The 19,591-nt window shown below is 43.4% G+C and overlaps 1 protein-coding gene across 3 annotated transcripts in view; it reads right to left on the reverse strand.

The window, feature by feature from the left end:
* Positions 1 to 11,263, reverse strand: part of syt14a (synaptotagmin XIVa) — a 49,323-nt gene extending 38,060 nt beyond the window's left edge. Inside the window, exons 1-2 of one of the 3 annotated variants that reach the window (XM_062522947.1) lie at positions 11,193 to 11,263; positions 1,207 to 1,254 (exon numbers count right to left, since the gene is read on the reverse strand). Coding sequence is in view for 2 of the 3 variants with exons in the window: in XM_062522945.1 (XP_062378929.1) it covers positions 1,207 to 1,254; positions 7,814 to 7,850 (85 nt within the window). In the remaining variant the exon portion in view is untranslated. Of the gene's footprint in view, positions 1 to 894; positions 941 to 1,206; positions 1,255 to 7,813; positions 7,869 to 11,192 lie in introns of those variants that run through there. The other 2 variants (XM_062522945.1, XM_062522946.1) reach the window with 2 other exon arrangements.
* Between the last annotated feature and the right edge of the window lie 8,328 nt (positions 11,264 to 19,591).

The following is a 19,591-nucleotide window of genomic DNA, read 5'->3' on the forward strand; positions in this document are numbered from 1 at the left end:
AAAAAAAGACTGTCGTTAAAATGTATTATGACATACATCAGGGTGTATCAAGTTAGATTAAAATGGGGCCAATTATTGAGTACAATTAGTGTGACACCATTTCCGGAGCTGAAAATGTCAACAGCAACAAACAGGACACACAACGTCTGTCTGGCAGAGTGAGGCTGATAGTAGACATTTCCAGCTGTTTGCTGTCACTGGAAGTCTCTTGTCAGCTTAGGTCAGTGTGTCTGACACTAGTTAAACGGGGCCTCGGGAGGAAATGATCTCCCTTTGCTCAGTTAATCAGCTCATGGAAGACTTAGGTCTGTGTGGAGGTCTAGGAGGAAGAAGGGCGGCTGAAGGGAGAACACTGGCAATTCATCACTGGACTAATGCTGCACATAGGGGTTAGGACATCAAGCCCTGTATTTCTCTCTATTTGTCTTAGCTTCCTAGATTTGGCTTGTTCCTACCAGAAAAAAACAAGTCTACACAAGAACTGAGGCCCCTTAAGAACACACTGTTTTCTCAGCCTTAACAGCTATACACGGAAAAACTTGGAAAGCTGATTTTCAAATCCAGTATCATCATACTGATTTCATCTCAGATCCTAAACTATACTTTTAGTAAAGTATAGCATAGTATAGTATAGTTAATACAGTTAACTAAACTCCTCAACAGAAAAGACACAATACGGTTCAAAATCAAGTTGTACTGCTTGTCTATTTTGTTGGAACTAGAACTTATTCTAGAGGAGAATGTTAAAACCAGTTTTGTTTATCAATGTGCATTGTGGCAACACGAAATATTGCTTACATTTTTGTCTGACATTTTCAAGTGCATGTGATGCTTGCAGTGCCATTGAATCTAAATCTCTACATCATTAACAACATTCTCGCCTAGTGTAATTACTTTTGAAAAAGATGAGTATTCTGGTATCCGCAGTCATTATCCAAGATGTCCACACTAAACAGGGTGAAAAAACAAATAACACATAAAAACGACGGAGACGGACACATTTCCACATGACTTAGAGAAACAGAGAGTGAGGTCTAGCAGAGGACATGACCTGGTGGTGACCCCGTATGCAAGATGAATATATCTGAGAGAGTACTATGCTGTGAGTGTAGTTGATGTCTGAAGGTGACAAGTTACTGGCCACAGATAGGAACAAGTGAGATGGCAGCCATTTCAGATATTGGGGTCCATCTATGACCTGCTTACCTTTTCGGATGCAGATGAGTTCATGTACTCCACAATTACGTTCGCCACCTGGAAGAACAATGCATGTTTTAATGGTACACACCTAGGACATTAAACGAGGACAGACAGAAAAAAAAATGCTGACATAGTAACAGGCAAAACTGCACCAAAGATATCCAAAAGGCACAGGGACATTACACCAAAAGACACACATAAGACACCAGAAAACATTTGATGGATGACAGAAATTAAAACGTTGAAACCGTCCTACTGCTGGAGCATACATTTCAGTTTGAGGTCAGTTAGCTCATTAACTTTCAGAGCATACGAGAGAGAGAGAGTACTGTAATGCTGCTGTCCCTCCATCGATGACCATCTTTGCTGAAGCAGAATTTAATGCAAATTGATCACAATATTCAAACCATATCGCTGGGCAAACAAATGAACATCTGATTCAGATGCTCATATAGTCTATTTAATAAGGCATGAAATTGTGTTCTCTAATCAGACATCTGTCCTAGCCACCTAAGAGGCCAAGCAGGCCAATATCCATGCAGAATGCAAACAGCTGGTAAGCCATCCACCCTGCTGCTCACAAGCCACCATGATCCATGATCTACGCCAAACAGCTTTATAGTCGGGTGATATACACGCTGGGGTATGGAGATTCAGCGAGCGCTGTCAATTCATAAAATCTCCCACAATATTCATTTGCTTTCAAACCCACAAACACTGCATTAAATATAAACATAGTAATAGTATGGTTGAGCAAAGGACAGCAGAATTAGCTTTTGCAGAACACTTTCTTGTCCAGGCCACTGATGCAGGATTAGGTTTTAAACTGCTCTCAGCTTTCAAGTTCAAGTGTTCATCAGATGGAATAGTGACGGCAAGTAACATCTGAAATGGACACCCATTAATTAGCACTGATATTTCCATTATGTATTGGAGAGAGTAAAGCTAACCACCCTCTGTCCCCTAATGATGAACTGAGAGCAATCTGGGTGGCCTCCCAACACAAGAAGCAGAGATGGAAAGCAACCTAGTGGGCTGGTACTGCGGTTCAAAATCAAACTAATAGAAGCTACCCAACCACCTCATTATTCTCATAAAGATAGTCTTACCCAATAAACTCAATTACACAAGTTTGTCTTTATGGCTATGGTGTATTAAGCAAAAGTGTTAAGGTCTTAGGGAAACATAAGCCCTTTGGTATTTTAATAAAAGACCTTTACCACACATTTGCAAGCACTGCACAGAGCCTCCACGCCAGTATATTTTGGGGGATTTTGCTGTGTCTTCACTTGACCTCTGTCTGCAGGCTAAGGTCAATTGAATTAACTTAAAATAGTCTGGGATTTAAGTACAAGTAAGTGTATTAACTGATTGAGAATGCCATTCCCACTATAACTTAAAGAGAGTTGCCTGAAAACAGTGGATCATTCTGTGCTGTGGCTTAGATGTGAATTTTAGGTGTGGCTTGGAGGCCCTTTGAAAAAATGCTAAAGAAAAACATCAAAATCTTACTGACATGCATACATAAAATACTCACAGCCACCTTTAAATAATATAGACCAAAGGCAAAACCAGCAAAGTTCCAAGGTTTTCAAACACAGATTATTCTGTGCTGTATACTGCATAACATGCAAAGGTTTTCTGGCTCCCCGACAGCCATTTTGTTAGTGATGTGCAATGCCACAGTTGAATCAGTGTACACATAGAGGACCTAATGTTTTACTTTAGCTCAGATCAATGGAACATCTGTGAGTGGGTGGTGGAGCATGAAAGCGCCTGATATTCTCCCCACTCTCTAGCAGCCGTACACTGCTACTGCTGCTACACTGCTGCTTCAGGCTAATTGTCATTTTGTTAGCAATGGTTTGAAACAACAAATAATTTGAAGGTCACAGAATAATAATAATAATAAAAAAGACAGATCATCCTTATACTCAAAGAGGTTGTGCTCTAGCAAAAAAAACCAAGTATATACAAAACTGGCCTATTTCATGCATTTCCTGTGCCCTTTCAAGTTAAAGGGATATTCCGCCATTTTTGGAAATACGCTCATTTTCCACCTCCCCTCGAGCAAAACAATCGATATTTACCTTGTTCCCGTTCATCCAGCCATTCTGTGAGTCTGGCAATACAACTTTTAGCTTCAGCCTAGCATAGATCACTGAATCGGATTAGACCATTAGCTTCTCGCCTGCTAGCTTCATGTTTAAAAGTGACTAAGATTTCTGATAATTTTCCCATTTAAAACGTGTCTCCTCTCAAATTAGAAAGTGCAATAAGACCAACTGAAAATGAAACCTGGCGTTTTTCTAGGCTGATTTGACATGGAACTACACTCTCATCTGGCGTAATAATCAAGGCAACTTGCAAACGTACCATAGGCGCAGTGATATCGTACGCAGCATCTGAAAATAGTCCCCATAGACATCAAGCAGTAGTAGTGCCAGTAGCTGCAAGTTGCCTTGATTATTACGCCAGATGAGAATGTAGTTCCATGTCAAATCAGCCTAGAAAAACGGCAGGGTTCATTTTCAGTTGGTCTTATTGCACTTTCTAACTTGAGAGGACACACGTTTTAAATGGGAAAATTACCAGAAATATTAGTCACTTTTAAACATGAAGCTAGCAGGCGAGAAGCTAATGGTCTAATCCGATTCAATGATCTATGCTAGGCTGAAGCTAAAAGTTGTATCGCCAGACTCACAGAATGGCTGGATGAACGGGAACAAGGTAAATATCGATTGTTTTGCTCGAGGGAAGGTGGAAAATGAGCGTATTTCCACAAATGGCGGAATATCCCTTTAAATGATCATTCATGTATCCTCTCTACTGCAACAGTCTGCCCTCCTGTGCCTGGCTGTTCCCTAACGCTCCCCTTTACCACTTGTGTACAGCTGGCGTGGCGCATTCGCATTACCTGTACCTGCTGAGTACTGAGCCAATCATTCAAATGTCTTAGCCATGGCAACACACAAGACAGGACAGAGCCATTTCACTAACCAAAGACACCCACTGCTCTGGCTGAAAAAGCTGAAATCCTTCCCAAAAATACCAGCAAGTGAACAACTCAAACTGCAAACTCAAGAGTCTGAAGGTGCATCATGTTGATATTCTCGTAACTTGGTCATGACTGTTGAGGGTTTTTTTGGCCCTTATTTCTTATTTTTCATCTGATTGAGAAATGTCTCAATGGAGTGTGGGTGAGGCAGCAAGTGTAAACTAAGCCAAGGTGGTGTGATGTTTTGCTGCTAGACTTGCTGTTCTCTCCAGCAGACAGCCACACTTGTATTTTTAGGCTTGTCCCAGATTCAAAGAGGAATCTCCGGCTGCCTGCTGAGGAAATGCAGACTGCGATTTTTCAGGAGCCTGGAGCTCTGCTGAATGCAACACAGCAGCGTGTACGAAAGGTGTGAGTGAAAGACTAAGGTGTGAAAAAGAGAAAGAGAGACAGGAAGAACGTTGACTGAGCTGCCTTGAATAAGGTTCTGTACCCTCCAAACCCAGTCAATAATGTTGAGCATACAAACAGCAACCCCTATGTAACAGGCCTTACTAAAACCCTCTCTCACTTAAACAAGATTTTTGGCCTTTTCCAAAAGAAAAAATCCACCAAACTTTTTCAAGTTCTTCCCCAAACTGATCATCTGTTTTTAATGATGCAACTTGTTGTAATTTTAAAAAATAAATGCATTATTTTTGCTGTGATTTCAGCTTTGATATTGAGCTTTTTGAGTTTTGTGTATGCATTGCAATGAGCAAAACGTCCACATCTTCTCCATGTCTGAAATAAAAAGTATTAATTCCATACTTTTCCAGACCTGCACAAGCACTTTGGCTATACTGTCCTTCGTTTACTCCTTTATCTACAAGTGGCAAGCAACCACTGCGAGCTGCTGTTAAATGTACTGTCGCCACAGGGTCAACACGTCTGAAAATATCATCTTTTCTGCTTAATAAACTGTGATACATGAGATTACGTCCCCACAGCCAGTTAACTGGCGCAGTCTATTGATTGGTTGCCGTGGCTCAGTAATAAGATTGTAATTCACCACTTTGAAATGGTGAGACAGCAAAGTAATGAACAAACACGAGAGGCCGGGAACGATATTATGTGCCCAAATGAATATGAGAAAGTGGATGTGTAGAGGAGTCACACTGTTAAATTAAGCCTAATAAAACATATCGACCACATGTCGGGAGGGGAAAGTAATACAGACAGAAGGACAGGCAAGAAGAGAGAGGAAGTGAGTGTGTGTGTGTGTGTGTGTGTGTGTGTGTGTTTCAGAGGGTGATGGTATGCGTGCCACTGAAAAAGAGAAGAGAAAAGAAAGAAAGAGGAGTGAGTGCTACTCACAGTTATCGCTCCCGAAACGCTTCCAATTAGCATTAGGAGGACTACCTTTGAAGTCTCAGATAAATTAGCTACATTATCTCAGTGGGTAATGCTATATCACTGAGCTAACAAGGTGGTAAGACCTCTATGTGAAACTGTCTGGGTATAAATACCCTCAGCTGACAATCAAGCTCAGTTTGAAACTCCCTGGCAATACTCTACGGAAGCTCTGGCCCCCTCTTCCTCATGTTAAGGACCAACAATTCTATGGAATCTGGACTGATTGAAGACCACACCACTAGAATCATATGAAGAGAGATGACAGTCTGTTCCTATTTGGGATGTGTAATCTCTAACTTGAACTAGTAGCCACTGATGTCCAGTTATGTCACTGGACAGTGGAATTGACTTGTGGAAATGACAATAATATCTACAGTGTAGCTCTTTTCAGTATCAGTGTTTATCAGTTGAAAATCTAGAACAGTCCACATGGGACTTGGCTCAACCTCACACTGGTCTGAGTATTGGGATTACTGAACCTCTGGAGATGCTGTGCAATTCATGAGACTCACACATTCACTCCCTGAGGACAAGATGGGCTTATTTGTTTTACGGATGACAGAATCTTATACGGAACATCCCAGCACTGTCTCGTCTGTGTTGGCGATATCTGACATGCTGCAGAGTCCTGCTACAAAGGCTCCGGTGACAGCATGCCACTCAAGCACAACGTGGTCAACGTGTTGCCATGGCACAGGCTTTTGAGAGAAAGATGGCAGAAATGTCCTTTAGCGCTTTCCTTAGAACTAAGGAAAAAAATTTTTTGTGAGGGCTAATTTAATTAATCAAATACTGCTAGGGTCATTTGTTACCTTACCAGTTGAGTTACCTGAAAAGTGACAAATGAACTGCTTTCACAGAGACTGTACCCATGAATGATGTTTGCTGTTCACTTTTCACACACACTGAACAGCTGACTATATAACGCAGTTGGGCTGTATAATGCAGTACATGATTTAATGACATTAATGGGGAATTAATGACATTAAATCAAAGTTTAACAAGACCCCTGCCTGCTAACTACGATAGTTTATTTGCATTGTTACATTCATTCTGACAAAAACTGCAATTACCAACTGCGCTGGCTCCAAATCCATACCCTTAGGGGACACTGATAATGGAATGGATTATTTATCTTTTTCCTGTGTGTGTGTGTGTGTGTGTGTGTGTGTGTGTGTGTGTGTGTGTGTGTGTGTGTGTGTGTGTGAGAGAGAGAGAGAGAGAGAGAGAGAGAGAGAGAGAGAGAGAGGGGGGAGAGAGAGAATCAGTAAGATGAGTAAGAATACAGTGATACTTTTGTGATTGTTCTGAATGTCAGCATCAGTCCAGCTTTGAAAGGCCATACAAAAAACAGTAACACAATAAATTATATATTTTACATTTATCTAATCATGGCATCACACCTCTCCAAAACAATACTCATACCATTCCTAGCCACACTTTTTTTGTCTGTATGTAATCCTTGGTCCCTCTGTTCTAGGACAGAAACAACAGCTTACAGGGTTACCTCTAGTTACTTGGAACCAAACATAGTCATTTTAACATGCAATCCACACCCTGAAAGGGTATCCTGATCCAAACAGACTTGACAGCGTTTAACTTAATCCTTGTCTGGCCTTGCCGTACAAGGGCCTCACCTGAGGTTAATATCGAATGGCACGCCAGAGAGCACTGTGCTTCTCGCTTTCAAGTGGAGTCTGTTGACTGTTGCAATGTAAATCAATGGCACCGCTGCCACCAGGGCAGCAAGGCCGACACCAAGCGCCACACTGGGCATCACCATGAACAACTTGTCTTGTTGAATTAAATCGGCACGCTGCAAATCTGGGAAACCTTGAACATTTCCATCTGCCACACATGCGGGAAACAATGCAAGAAAGAACAACGAGGAACTCCTCCGAGGAGCCTAATTCAATATTAAATAGTGCTATTAGTCGACACTTACACCCCCATAACTCCATGCACCACTCATTAATTAATCATGCAGGCTGATTTGGTGATATGGCTCCAGACATTCTGGCACAGGGAGCTCTCCAGAAGTAGAAAAACAAGCATCCCTCCATCCCTCTCTCCCTCCCTCCATCCCTCTCTCCCTCGCAGGAGACAAGACACCAAGAAGACCAACTGAAGCACAGAGGCACAGACACTAAATGATGACACACTGTTGCTTAACTCAGCATTGTTTGTTGAGGAGTACTGTGTTAAATCTCAACTAATTACCTGCTGATGAGCAGACGCACTCAGTATATCCGGACATAATCAAATTCAGTGTGCCCATGATGAGCAAAGGGAAGTAGTCACGTCCATAAAGGCGGAACATAATGACTTCCTTGTTATCATCTTGGGCAACATTGAATAAACTGTCAACTATTGTGAACTTTGGGTCATGCGGTCTTGTCATAATATTTGCAGAACATAGACGATAATATTTTCCGTTTATTGCTCACTGTGGAAAAGCACAGTACACAAGGAGGCAATAAACCTGAACATAAAGCTAAACATAATCTGGTTTGCAAAAACTATCAGCAGTGATGAGAGACACAAACTCAGCTTGACGTTTAGACCACAGAGACAAATGTGTCCTAGAGTCTCATTCCTTCATTTCACACTCTCCCACCACAGATGGTGTAAGTGAACTTTATATAGAAGTTATGCACAGATGGACTGATATCAGTTTAATTAGAGTCTGCAAACACCAAATCTGAATTTATTGAAGAATAAGACGGGCACAAGCATTTCACCTAATGATGCATTTTCTAGCCAATCAACCGTGCAGTAAATCTCCCAGTGTGCGCTTCATGCTTCTCTCTCTCTAGTGGTTGTGGCAGCTACCAGCACTGCCACAAATGGCTGACCACCCTGTTTACTGCAGTTGCGTTCCGAGTGCAACGCATGCAGTTTCAGACTCCCCACAGACCTCGGCAACATGGCACACCAATTACCGCCACCTCCACCTCCTCCACCTCCTCCTCCTCCTCCTCCTCCTCGCGCTAACCCTGCTCCCACCACACCAACTCCCACCTGAGAGGGCTGTCAAGGAGGCTGTTTTCAAGCCTCCCTTCTTTGGAGAGTTGTTCACAGCCGTGGTGGGAGTGCTGGGCGCTCAGCGATCCACCAACCCACTGGAGAGTGGAGACACACACACACACACACACACACACACACACACACACACACACACACACACACAGGCTCCATGGCAACTTCAGGGACAGTCGCAGTGTACAACATTGTATACACCAGATAAAAATACAGCTGTACATTTCATTAATAAAACATGAGGTACAGCCTTTCACAGGTACTGTAATGTAGTTACAGAGCACACACATGGCAACTCCACGCGTGGGTGCACATATAAAAACAGACACAGGCATAAGTGCAGATGCTTAGAGTCATGACTCATTTGTGTTAAAGAAAAGAGAGAGAGAGAGAGAGAAAGAGAGAGAAAGAGAGAAAGAAAGAGAGAGAGAGAAGCGACGCATGAGAGCACAACACAGACACAAGGCCTGATCTGCTCTTCCTTTCACTGGCTTGGCCCGCGTCTCACTCCATAGTCTAATCCCCGCAAGCCACAAAGCCAGCAAATCCTAAAGCTTGCGGTCTTAATGGATATTATTGTTCACATTTCCCTTTCCCCTTGTTTTAAACTCGGCGACCTCGGTGTTGGACAGGCTGTTTTTTATGATAAATAAAGTGTCCCGTGGGTGTCTGCTGAACTCGGTGTGCTGGCGGTTTGTCCCCTGTTGACAGATCCTGCAAAGTGCTGATCCTGTGTCTCCTCGGGCCGGTCCTAAGGTAGAGGTGCAGCTGACCCTCCACCCCTTTTCTCTCATTAGTCATAATCCCCGCTAATACACTCCCCTCTGGACACACACCTGAGGGATGGGCTCTCTGACACACGCACACACACACACACACACACACACACACACACACACACACACACACACACACACACACACACACACACACACACACACACACACACACACACTATTCATGCGTCAGCACACATGCGGAATGTGTACACGATTACCAGTGGGACATCAGTTTAAATACATGTTTGTTCGCAGGTACTCCATGATTTATGCGCGTGGCGCCGGCCTCCCCATTGATGCTCGTATCTCTCGATCTCTTTTTCTGCACAGCTGCCCTCCACGCCTCATCTCCTCTCGCTCACCTAACGTGGAGGGTGACGAGGCCAGCCGGGGGGCCGTGGGCAGTTGGCCCTGTTGGTCCCAGCGGGCAGAGAGCAGCGCTAGCAACCACATCCCACATACAGAACCAGGTCCAGGCCCTGACATCGCTGTAGCCACTGTACCCCCACTGGGGCAGTAGGAGCACTAGCACTTCACCCTGAACCCAAAGGCAGGTGAAGGGGATCAGACTGCTGTCTTTGTCAAGCACACCATCTCCATGTTGCCTGCGTTTGGATCCAGCCCTAATGCAATCACTTAGAAACCTTTCCACTGGAGGGAGAGTGATAAACGGCATGCAGGGTTTTTCTGAATGATGCCAGTGAAAGGCCCCGCGACAGCCAGGGGGACCAAATGCACATTGTTCAACATAATGTCGAAGTGAGTGTGTGAGTGAGGAATGGCAGAGCCTCGGATGCTGTCAGGAAAGGCCCGTAAGCGCCCGGCCGCTGAAGATGAATATCCTCTTAATGCCACTTTGACGGTCGGCAGGCAACATTAGTTTAGTAGCCAAACAAACAAAAAATCAGACATGTCTACAGTCAAGTCAAATTGGCTCCAGGTTATACACGGCGGAGTGTGAGATGGTGACTCAAACCCATATCTGAGTCCAGACAGCCGAGTGAGGAATTCACACTTCACCACATCTCAGTCCCGACGACTCCGTCTTTTTCAACACTGATTATACCAGCCATGCTAATGCTCTTTTATATTCATATGACAAATCTTTTAGATAAGAATTTAAATCTAGGTCTTATCTAAACTTCAAAAACACCTCGCAGTCGCATCTCTTGATCTAGAAACGTGGTGATGGAAAATCAAAAGACTTCTCTGCCAGTGGCTCTACTACACAGGGAACTGTCTTGCGGTGAATCTCTGTAACTGATACGGGTCATGCTGGTTTCACAGTGAACTCAATGAACTCTACTGCACTGAGTTTGTCCTCACACCATAGTTAAAGTTTAGCTTGAGCAGCTATGAGGATACCACAAACTCCACTAACTCCCTTAATTAAAACACCCACAAAAATTCCGTAAGGGGTCCCTCACATGGAAGACAATCAATTTCCTTCACGGAATGTGGAGCTCTCTAATTATTCGGCCGGACGAGGTTAAAATGGAAAAACCCTCTTCAAATCAATCAGGGGAGTCACAAGTTGAAGGTTACAGCACGTTTCATTTCCTGTTTGTGAGTGAGCCAACACCGAACAGCACCTGGTTATCTGTTGATTAAAATCTCTTGCAGAAGAGGAATGAGACATAACTAATAATAAATACTGTGAAATATAGCAGTCATTTGTTTTTATCACTTTACCACGAGGAGCGAACAGCCATGGCACATCTCTAAATTAGGTCCCTTCATGACGCACATTCATAAGGCATATCTGAATGACAGCAGCCCACCTGAGTCCGCTAGTGAACAACAGCAGCCGCCTGACTGGCTGAATCCCCTTCATTCAGAGAGCAGGGCCAGCTCGCCGACCAGAACCCTAAATCTTACAGCTTCATCGCCACCGGGCCCACAATAAAATATGGCAGCGGCTGTTGGCACCGCTGTCTTTTCGAGAACGGCACACTGAAAGATGAGCCCGACTACAGAAAAGTCGATAAATAAGGCATGCTCTTTCAGGCTGCCAGTGCCAGTGCACGCTACACGCCTGCAGGGAGAGCTTGCTGCATAAAAGGGGGTTGTGTGCATCTTTGAATGGGAACAAAACTTTTGAAGAGATGGCTGCTGCTCTTTTCTATTTGCACACTTGCCCACTGTGCATGCTGCTGTCCTCCAGTTTTGTATAATAAAAAAATCAAAGGTTTCAAACAAAGGTTTCAAAAGGTCTACAAAATTGTTTCCAGCTACAGAATATGTATACTGTGAGAAGTACACGTCTCACTGAGACTACAGTCTATTTTGAAAAGACATATGACAACTTTGTCTATGGTACAGTCTTTATGGACATTCTCCTATCAGGTTACAATAGTCAGCACTGTAGATGCAATGATTATTTGAAGGAAGGCGATTTTGGTGCCAGCTTGGAACAGAAACCTTGCTGGATCGCGCCACACTGGCTCATGAATGCAGGCTAAAGATGGTTAAACAAAACTAGTGTGGATATTTAGAACACTACAATGGAAAAATGGAGCAATTTCCAAACCAAACCGACAAGTACTTAATTTTGCAAATGAAATATATAGCTACAGTACCACTATGTCTCTAAACGTGAGACTGGTGATTATCATTAGTGAGTTGGGTCCTTGTCAACAGCTACTGCTTTTAGAGAGCGAAAAAGTCTCTGATTGTATTAGGCCTAATCAGCTTCCAGGGTACAGCATCCCCAGCCAGCAAATCATATTTAGTAATTACAGTGCACAGATTTGTCAGAAAATTCATAGCAAGCACATAAACAAACACATTTTCTTCAGATATCTTGTAAGGGCATGATGAGAGCAAGAAACTAAGGAAGTAAACTACAGAAATGTGCTCTTGCTGTTAACAGAGGTCCTCTCTGGAGAAAGAATAATTCAACAAAGACGTACTACAGGAGAAAGAAAAATCGCACGTGCACCCAACAATGCTTCAATTTTCCACTCTATGGGATGCTGTTCCAACATATCTCTGTCTTGCATGGATGAAGATTTCAGTTGCATCTCCTTAAAGCACACAGTACGATTAATATTTCATCGGGCGTTGTGTGTCAGCAGGCAATGGTGGCAAATGGAATTCATGGTTAACCTGGGTGGAGAACTTTGCTGTTTCCTTGTTGGAGTAGCATGACTTATTCAGTAGTCTCAGGCACGTGCCCACTGCCTCATAGAAGCGTATCCTAGTGCAGGGGTTCTCCTGCATGTCCTAAGTGCCCTGCGTGCTATTGCAACTAATCCACTAATACTGTATACTGAGATCAAAACTTGATGCATTATTATATGGGTTGTGAGCACCATTAAATCCCTTGTGCCAATTTCATTAGCATGCTCTCCCCTTTCAATCAGCTTTTCAATCACTGTATTTAATTTATTCAGCCCATCTAATAGAAGCCACCGTATGCATTCTGACTTTTCATTCCATTGTAAGTTTCAACACTAGGAAAGGAAATCTTAAATATGAGAAGAACAGAAGAAATATGCAGAAATAAGAGACTGAGGTTTAGCTTTTGCAAAAGCTTTTCATTTCAGATTGTGTAAGCCATGTAGGAGGATAGGCGAACAATATGCTGAAGACTTACAGAACAACACTAATAAATGCAAGGTTGCCAATCTAAAAAAATGTATTAAACCTCACCACATGTGTAGTGTGTGAAAGCCTAAGTGGTTCTGCTGTTCAGCTAGAATGTATATTCAAAGCCATTGTTATTCATGATGACCTGTAGCAATATTTTCCATTGGCAACACGAAGGGCAAAGAGAATAGGCTACTATAACAGCCATTGCTTAAATGCAGAGTAGGCTACAACATGTCTGCTTTAGATATTGAGAAACGACTTCGTTAACCTCACAACCACACTAAGCCAAAGACTCCTAAAGGTCGGTTTGTTCTCAAACAAACATGTTTGATAACGAAAACAGAGCACTGTCTTGATACAACCTGTTTGAATGTCATTACCGCCTGCAAGGACGCGGCGTGGACTGTTATTACAGTAAAACTGATTCGTATTACTATGCTGTTCACTTTCACGAAGTACAGCATAGTAATAAGCTTTCTTAGCTTTCTTTCTAAATATGTAACAACATGCCATATTAGAACACACAAACACACACCGAAATAGAGAGAGAGAGGGAGAGGGAGAGATAATAGCTCGATGTAGGCTACAGAGATAAACACAAATGCTAATTTCGCGCGTCCCCATGCACACTAGTATGAACAAGGAAGAAACCCTTCACTGCAGAAAAGTAGTGATCATTTCGTCAGTTTTCACTTACAACCATAAAGCTAGTGACCAGATAAACACACACTGTGGACCGATGGCGAATTAAAAAAACCTAAAACTACATAGGAGAAGCTTGAGCATGCCTCTATCAAGTAGCCTAGACTAAACGTGATCGAAAAGAAATGTAGGAGCTGTCCTTTCAGTACTACATGCCTGGACCACAAACACAGCTTTTCAACTGTGCATACTCGGGATTACTCTCTATCGTCCGCCTTCAATCTCTGCAAAATTGCAATCGCTTCAAACTTTTAAAATCACCAAAAAGGCAGAACGACATCAGCAGTAGCATTTAAACCACAATAGCGAACATCTATAATCCCAATCAGCCTAAGCGAAATTACTGTTAACAAAAGAGAAGTTAAATATATAAGAGGAGGAGACCGTTATTGGCCTACTCACCATCAATCGCCATGATGTTCTGTTTGGACTCAACCAAAGCAAGTGTATAAAACGGGGAGGGACAGGATGTTGGAATGCCTGAGCGGAGGAGAGGGTGCTTTACAGTGTGGTATGTTCTAGTGGGCTATTATGAAACACCTCGCTTACCTCCTGATATGAATAATATTGTCCGCACCACCTACATTTCGAGTGTCTTGACTAGCCTTTCTCCGATGATTGGCCTAATCTCAAACGCAAATTTTGACACACCTATATGGACTAATCCTATGGGCTACTCCTACAAGAATGGTTCATGCCTCACATTGCTTCATTTAGACGTAGCCTCAAGTAAAAGACAACCTTAAGATCATTATTTTATTAAATAGATAATAATTTCATATAGCCTGGCTATCATAATGACCTTCAGGAATGTAGTCTTTAATGTTCAACTCAAGTAGCCTAATTCAGCTAAAATGATTTCATTAAATCTACATGCCCCTCTTTTCTTAATCCGATAGCATTTCTAATGCAAAACTAAAATAGTTTAACAATTTAACAAATTTTAACAATTTAATTTCGGTGATTGCAGGTCCCCAGCATATTGTAGAAGATTATATGAAATTATAAATAGCATCTAGATATTTTTTAATTCTGCTGACTGCCTAGGCTACTCTGAGTGACCTATTCATCAGACGTATTTTCATTTTTCAAACTTGGATATCGGACGATAATTGTAGGAAATTATGATAAATGATGCAGGAAATACATCATGGAAATAGACCGAAAACTTTGACAAATTGAAAGCTTTAGTGCTTTGCCCCGGATGATAAGTGCTTAGGCTACTGAGACCTCCCTTTTCTCCTCTAATCGCTAATTTGTTTTTCCTCTGCAACAGCCACCATGCCTGATCAGAATGTTGTTATCAAAGAGAGCACATTTGAGCGTATTTGAACAAGGATGTGAAGGCAAAATATGGATCAATCAGAATCGACATTCATTACAGTTACATAATCCACAAATGTAGTTTAAAATCTGGTAGACGTTTCTGCACTAACTTGATCACCATGGCAGATGTTACATAAGACACTTAACAATGATGGAACAACAGTTCTGTTGTGGCCTAGCTCTGAAGCTGTAAAAATAGTTGAGTAAGCCTTAGCAGGCAGAAATGTCATCTTTCTGAGCTAATTACATTATTGCATGTTATGTGTATGTAAGCTTGGTTTCACCGATTTCAATTAGTGCTGACCACGTGGGGTTGCAGGCCATACCATATGTTTTAATTAAGAGCAGTGCTATGGCCTCCAGGCTATATATCAGTGTTGCATAGTCAGACAAAAGTTCCTGTTTCTCCCTCTGGCAAAGGTAGCAGTAGTGAATCCAGGTCATTTCTAAGAATACCCCTGCACACTGGGGTCAGATATGATGTAACCTTTCAACTGACTTGAAGATCCCATGCATGGTTCAAAAAGGATTTCCCACAGTAATGGCGAATGGTCAAACTGGTTGAGTCTATGAGGGGATGTTTGATCATTTTATGGTCTCAATCCCATGGCATGTGTTTGGATTCAAACCTACCAAATGGAGTGAATAGACCTTTGGAGAGCAAATCCTGATCCCAGAAGTGTTAAGCATCCTCATATTCTCAGTAATGAGGGATGTGTTGTATGGCAGTCTTTCCTCTCCTCTTCCTCTCTCCCTCAGTCTCGCCATTGTTTTGTATTTCAGTTATTTTTGGCTTGGCATACTGAGTCCCATCCTCACGGTTCAACAAGCTTTTTTGCTGTTGTCATAGTGATGCTCTGCGTCTCTTTTTAACCCTTGGAAAGGCAGCAAAGCCACTCTGTGTGTGCGTGTGTGTAGGGATGCAGGCAATTGCTCCCATCTGTGCACTGGAAGGTTATCTCTCACAGTTCTGCCATTAGAGATGCTCATCAATTCACCCAGACCAACAAATAGGTCAGTTCCTCTGATGATTTACAGACACACATAGCTAGTGATGTTAATGTGAGCAAAAATGATCAACATGAAAAATGAAAAATGGGTTTTCAAAAGCCCCTCTATAGAGTGTTTGTGAGTGTGTGTGAGTGGGGGGGTTGTTGGCACACTTACAGTATGAGACTCCCTGACCTGCGGGGGTTGTGACATCAATGATGCATACTACTGATGTGTCAGTGACAAAGGCCATCGACAATTCCTCTGAGTAAATCATGCAATTTATGTAATGCTTTCATACACCGATATAGATCAACACTGAAATGGGAGGTACGAAACATCAATGGGCCTCAGTAATCCACGCCATTTGACGGCTATGGACGCAGTGGTACCAAGTTGGCCATGTTAACCCACGGCCCGGGTGGCAGGACTGCTGGCAGAACAGGCTCCGGGTCCCCCACGGATACGGCCATCTTCATGTCAAGGAGAAGTGCCTCTGAGGACGAGGGACCAATCACGGCGCAGCCCCTGAGAACGGAATCAGCAGTCTTGTCAGGTCTGGTGATTTATGCGGCCATCACAGCAGATGGGGTATGGTCCGTCGAGGAAGGTCACATTACGCCACCGTCCCATCCCATCCACGGGCATAAATCTCCGCAATCACCTCAGTCCACCCCGGTGATCATCCCAGGATAACCCACAGTGACCAAGGTTGCGGGCCAGATGAGGTTACCCAAACTAATCTGGCAGAATGCAGAGGTTAGATAAGTCTGTTTATTTTAGAACCAGTTTGGGGGTGAGCTTTGGAGGAGAGCTGCTGGCTCAACCTCCTGGTGATACTTGGCTTCTGCAATCAGTTGTTCTCTCCATCCAGCAAGCCTTTTGTGTCTCTCAGCACCAGCCTGACGCCAACAACCACTCCAGATCAGCCCTCATCCGCAGACACGCGGGCCGCCGAGGCGGGGTTGCCACGGTAACAGGCTTCCCACTCACGGGTAAACTAACGCGGCGGACGTGGTGGAGAATAACAAAGAGCGGGCGGGGGGTCCTTAATGGATGGAGGAGAGTGAGGTCACCTTCACTGACCAGTGAGCTCCGAGGACTCACAGACAGGAATGCGTGAGCCACATTAACGCATCTGCCCGCCCTGCCTTACACGCATGGCAACGCAAACCTTGTTTTTCATGAATATCTCTGCAAGCTGTTAGCCATGGCTGAATGTTATGATCATTCATTTAAGATGGTCTAGAGAGCCTTAGATGCGCTCATGTGGTCTGGGTTTGCTCAATTAATCGTTATGGAGCTGGGACTTCAGAGTGTGAAGGTACCATGAAGGATGAATTATCACACTGAATAATTCCGCTGATAATGAAGACCAACTGATTAAAGTAAAAGGTACACAGGCAAAGGTTAACAACTAGAAGCAAAATGCTCACTTAAGAGGGGTAACACTTTGCCTGCAAGAGAGGTGGTCCCTTCCCGTAAACAATATTGGCCGTGGACACTCAACACTGCCTCATCCTCAGTGGTGCATGGTATCCTCCAGTGTGTGCGGTGAATACATTGGACACCCTTTGACACCTCTCGATGCTCCGTTTCAAGCGGAGCTTAACAAATGGCCCACCCAACCTGGTTTAAAGTTTAATGAGCACCATTCAAGTGGGCCAGGAGAGCAGCCTGTGCTGCAGTGCTTTGTCATACTATGATCCAGCTAGGTTAGGGCTATATACGGCATCCAGAACGATGCGGGCAACACAACATATACAGCAAGACTAGCCCTGCTCCAGCAGTTGCATTTTCAGACATCATTTTACATACATCTATTATTTCTATGTAAATGGCAATGTGTGTGTGTTTGTTTCTTTGTTTTGGGGTGGGGGATTCAATCAATACTCTACCATGAATGCCCATTTCCAACTGACAGCCAGACTGGTGAATTAGGGTGGGGTTGGGATGTGAATGCGCCTGGACTGGACCAAGGCCAAGCCACACAAATGGGCCGGCCATATTCATTATTCACCATGGCAGTGTGTCTGTGCTCCAGGAAGCAGCAGCCACTTCATCTCCCCGCTGTGCTGACAAGTGAGAAACAGAGAGTGATGGATGGCCAGAGAAAGGAGGCTATGGAGTAGGAGAGAGGGAAGAGGAGAAAACAAAAGCACAAGTAGAACGAGAAAGTCTGTGGAAGCGCTCAGAGTCCATCTCTCACTCCACTCTGCACACTTGCATCAGTCACCATGGGGTCTGCTTTAACTGCGGTTGGGAACCGAAATATTACAATCAAGCAGAATCGATAAAACCCGGAACTAGAACCGGTTATCATGTTCAGGAACAGATAAGCAGATAAGCCCTTTAGTATTGCAAACAAAGACAAGAAAAGATGCTCAAGTGTGAGACCTGTTTTCCAAAACAACAAGGCCAAAGCCATTAGCTGCTCTAGACTGATCTGTGTTTATGTGTCTGTGGATCAATAGTTAGAAGTATACAGTATTCACCTTTTGAATGTTCAGTTAAGGCTTAGGATAAATATATTTGTGTAATCTTATTTGAACAATTTACCATCAAAATGACAAATTGAATAGGAATTGGAATCAAATTTGAAAAGCCCTATACTATGCCCAACCTTACTGTGAACTTAAAACCAAGAGCTGCTTACATCAACTTCTGCTCTCCAAAGATAAAGATATTCTACGTTTTTTTCTAATACAGCTTTAGTCCCCATAGCTCGCTGGTGCACTGGCCTACATGAACTGTTGAGTAGACACTCTGCTGGGTTAAATGTCAGCTGCCCTTCCGCCCTCACGCTGTGCTCAGTGGGCTCCTGCATGTGACAAGGCCGCTGACATTATTACACAACCTCACAACACCCCAGGCCACCGTGCCAGGGGAAGAGCGGGCGGGCGGGGAGGAGAGGGGGTTTTCCAAGAGGGGTTAGCACGTTCTAGAGCAGGGAATGGAGGTTGAGGTTGCTATTGGAGTTGTAAATACTGTACTGAAAAAAAACACCATGTCACAGTATGGTAAAGGGTGTGTGATGATGTGGGGCTATTTTACTCGCAAAGGCCAAGGGAACTTTATCAGGATGCATAATATCCTGGATTCATGAAATAGCTGGCCTTTAAAAATCTGCCACTATAGGAATTCAAAATCGGGGGGCAAATACTTATGCCCCCTGTATTTTCAAGAAGATTTAAAATGTTTATTTTAGTCAACTTTAGCAAGGGGGCAAACACTTTTTCACAGCACTGTACACTGCCTTCAGTGAATAAATCAAGGGCTAGGTTCAACTTGGGTCTGACAATCACATTTCTGAGGCCTGACCTGACAGCCTGCAGCCTCTCTGTGATGCCAGCAGTCGATTTTATCACCAGTTTGTCCGGAGAGAGAGGTGCATTGACGGGGAGCTAATTACATAACATTAAAGAGCCAAGCCGCGTTCCAATGGTTTCTACATAAACGCTTTAGTGACCACAGACCGATGTTCAGCTCAATGTGCAATTAAAAGGGATACAAGACACACATATGGACAGGGCACAACATGGCTGGACTCTGGAGGCACTCTACCTTT

This window comes from Sardina pilchardus, chromosome 20, assembly GCF_963854185.1.
Source record: "Sardina pilchardus chromosome 20, fSarPil1.1, whole genome shotgun sequence".
In the NCBI taxonomy this organism is placed as follows: domain Eukaryota; kingdom Metazoa; phylum Chordata; class Actinopteri; order Clupeiformes; family Clupeidae; genus Sardina; species Sardina pilchardus.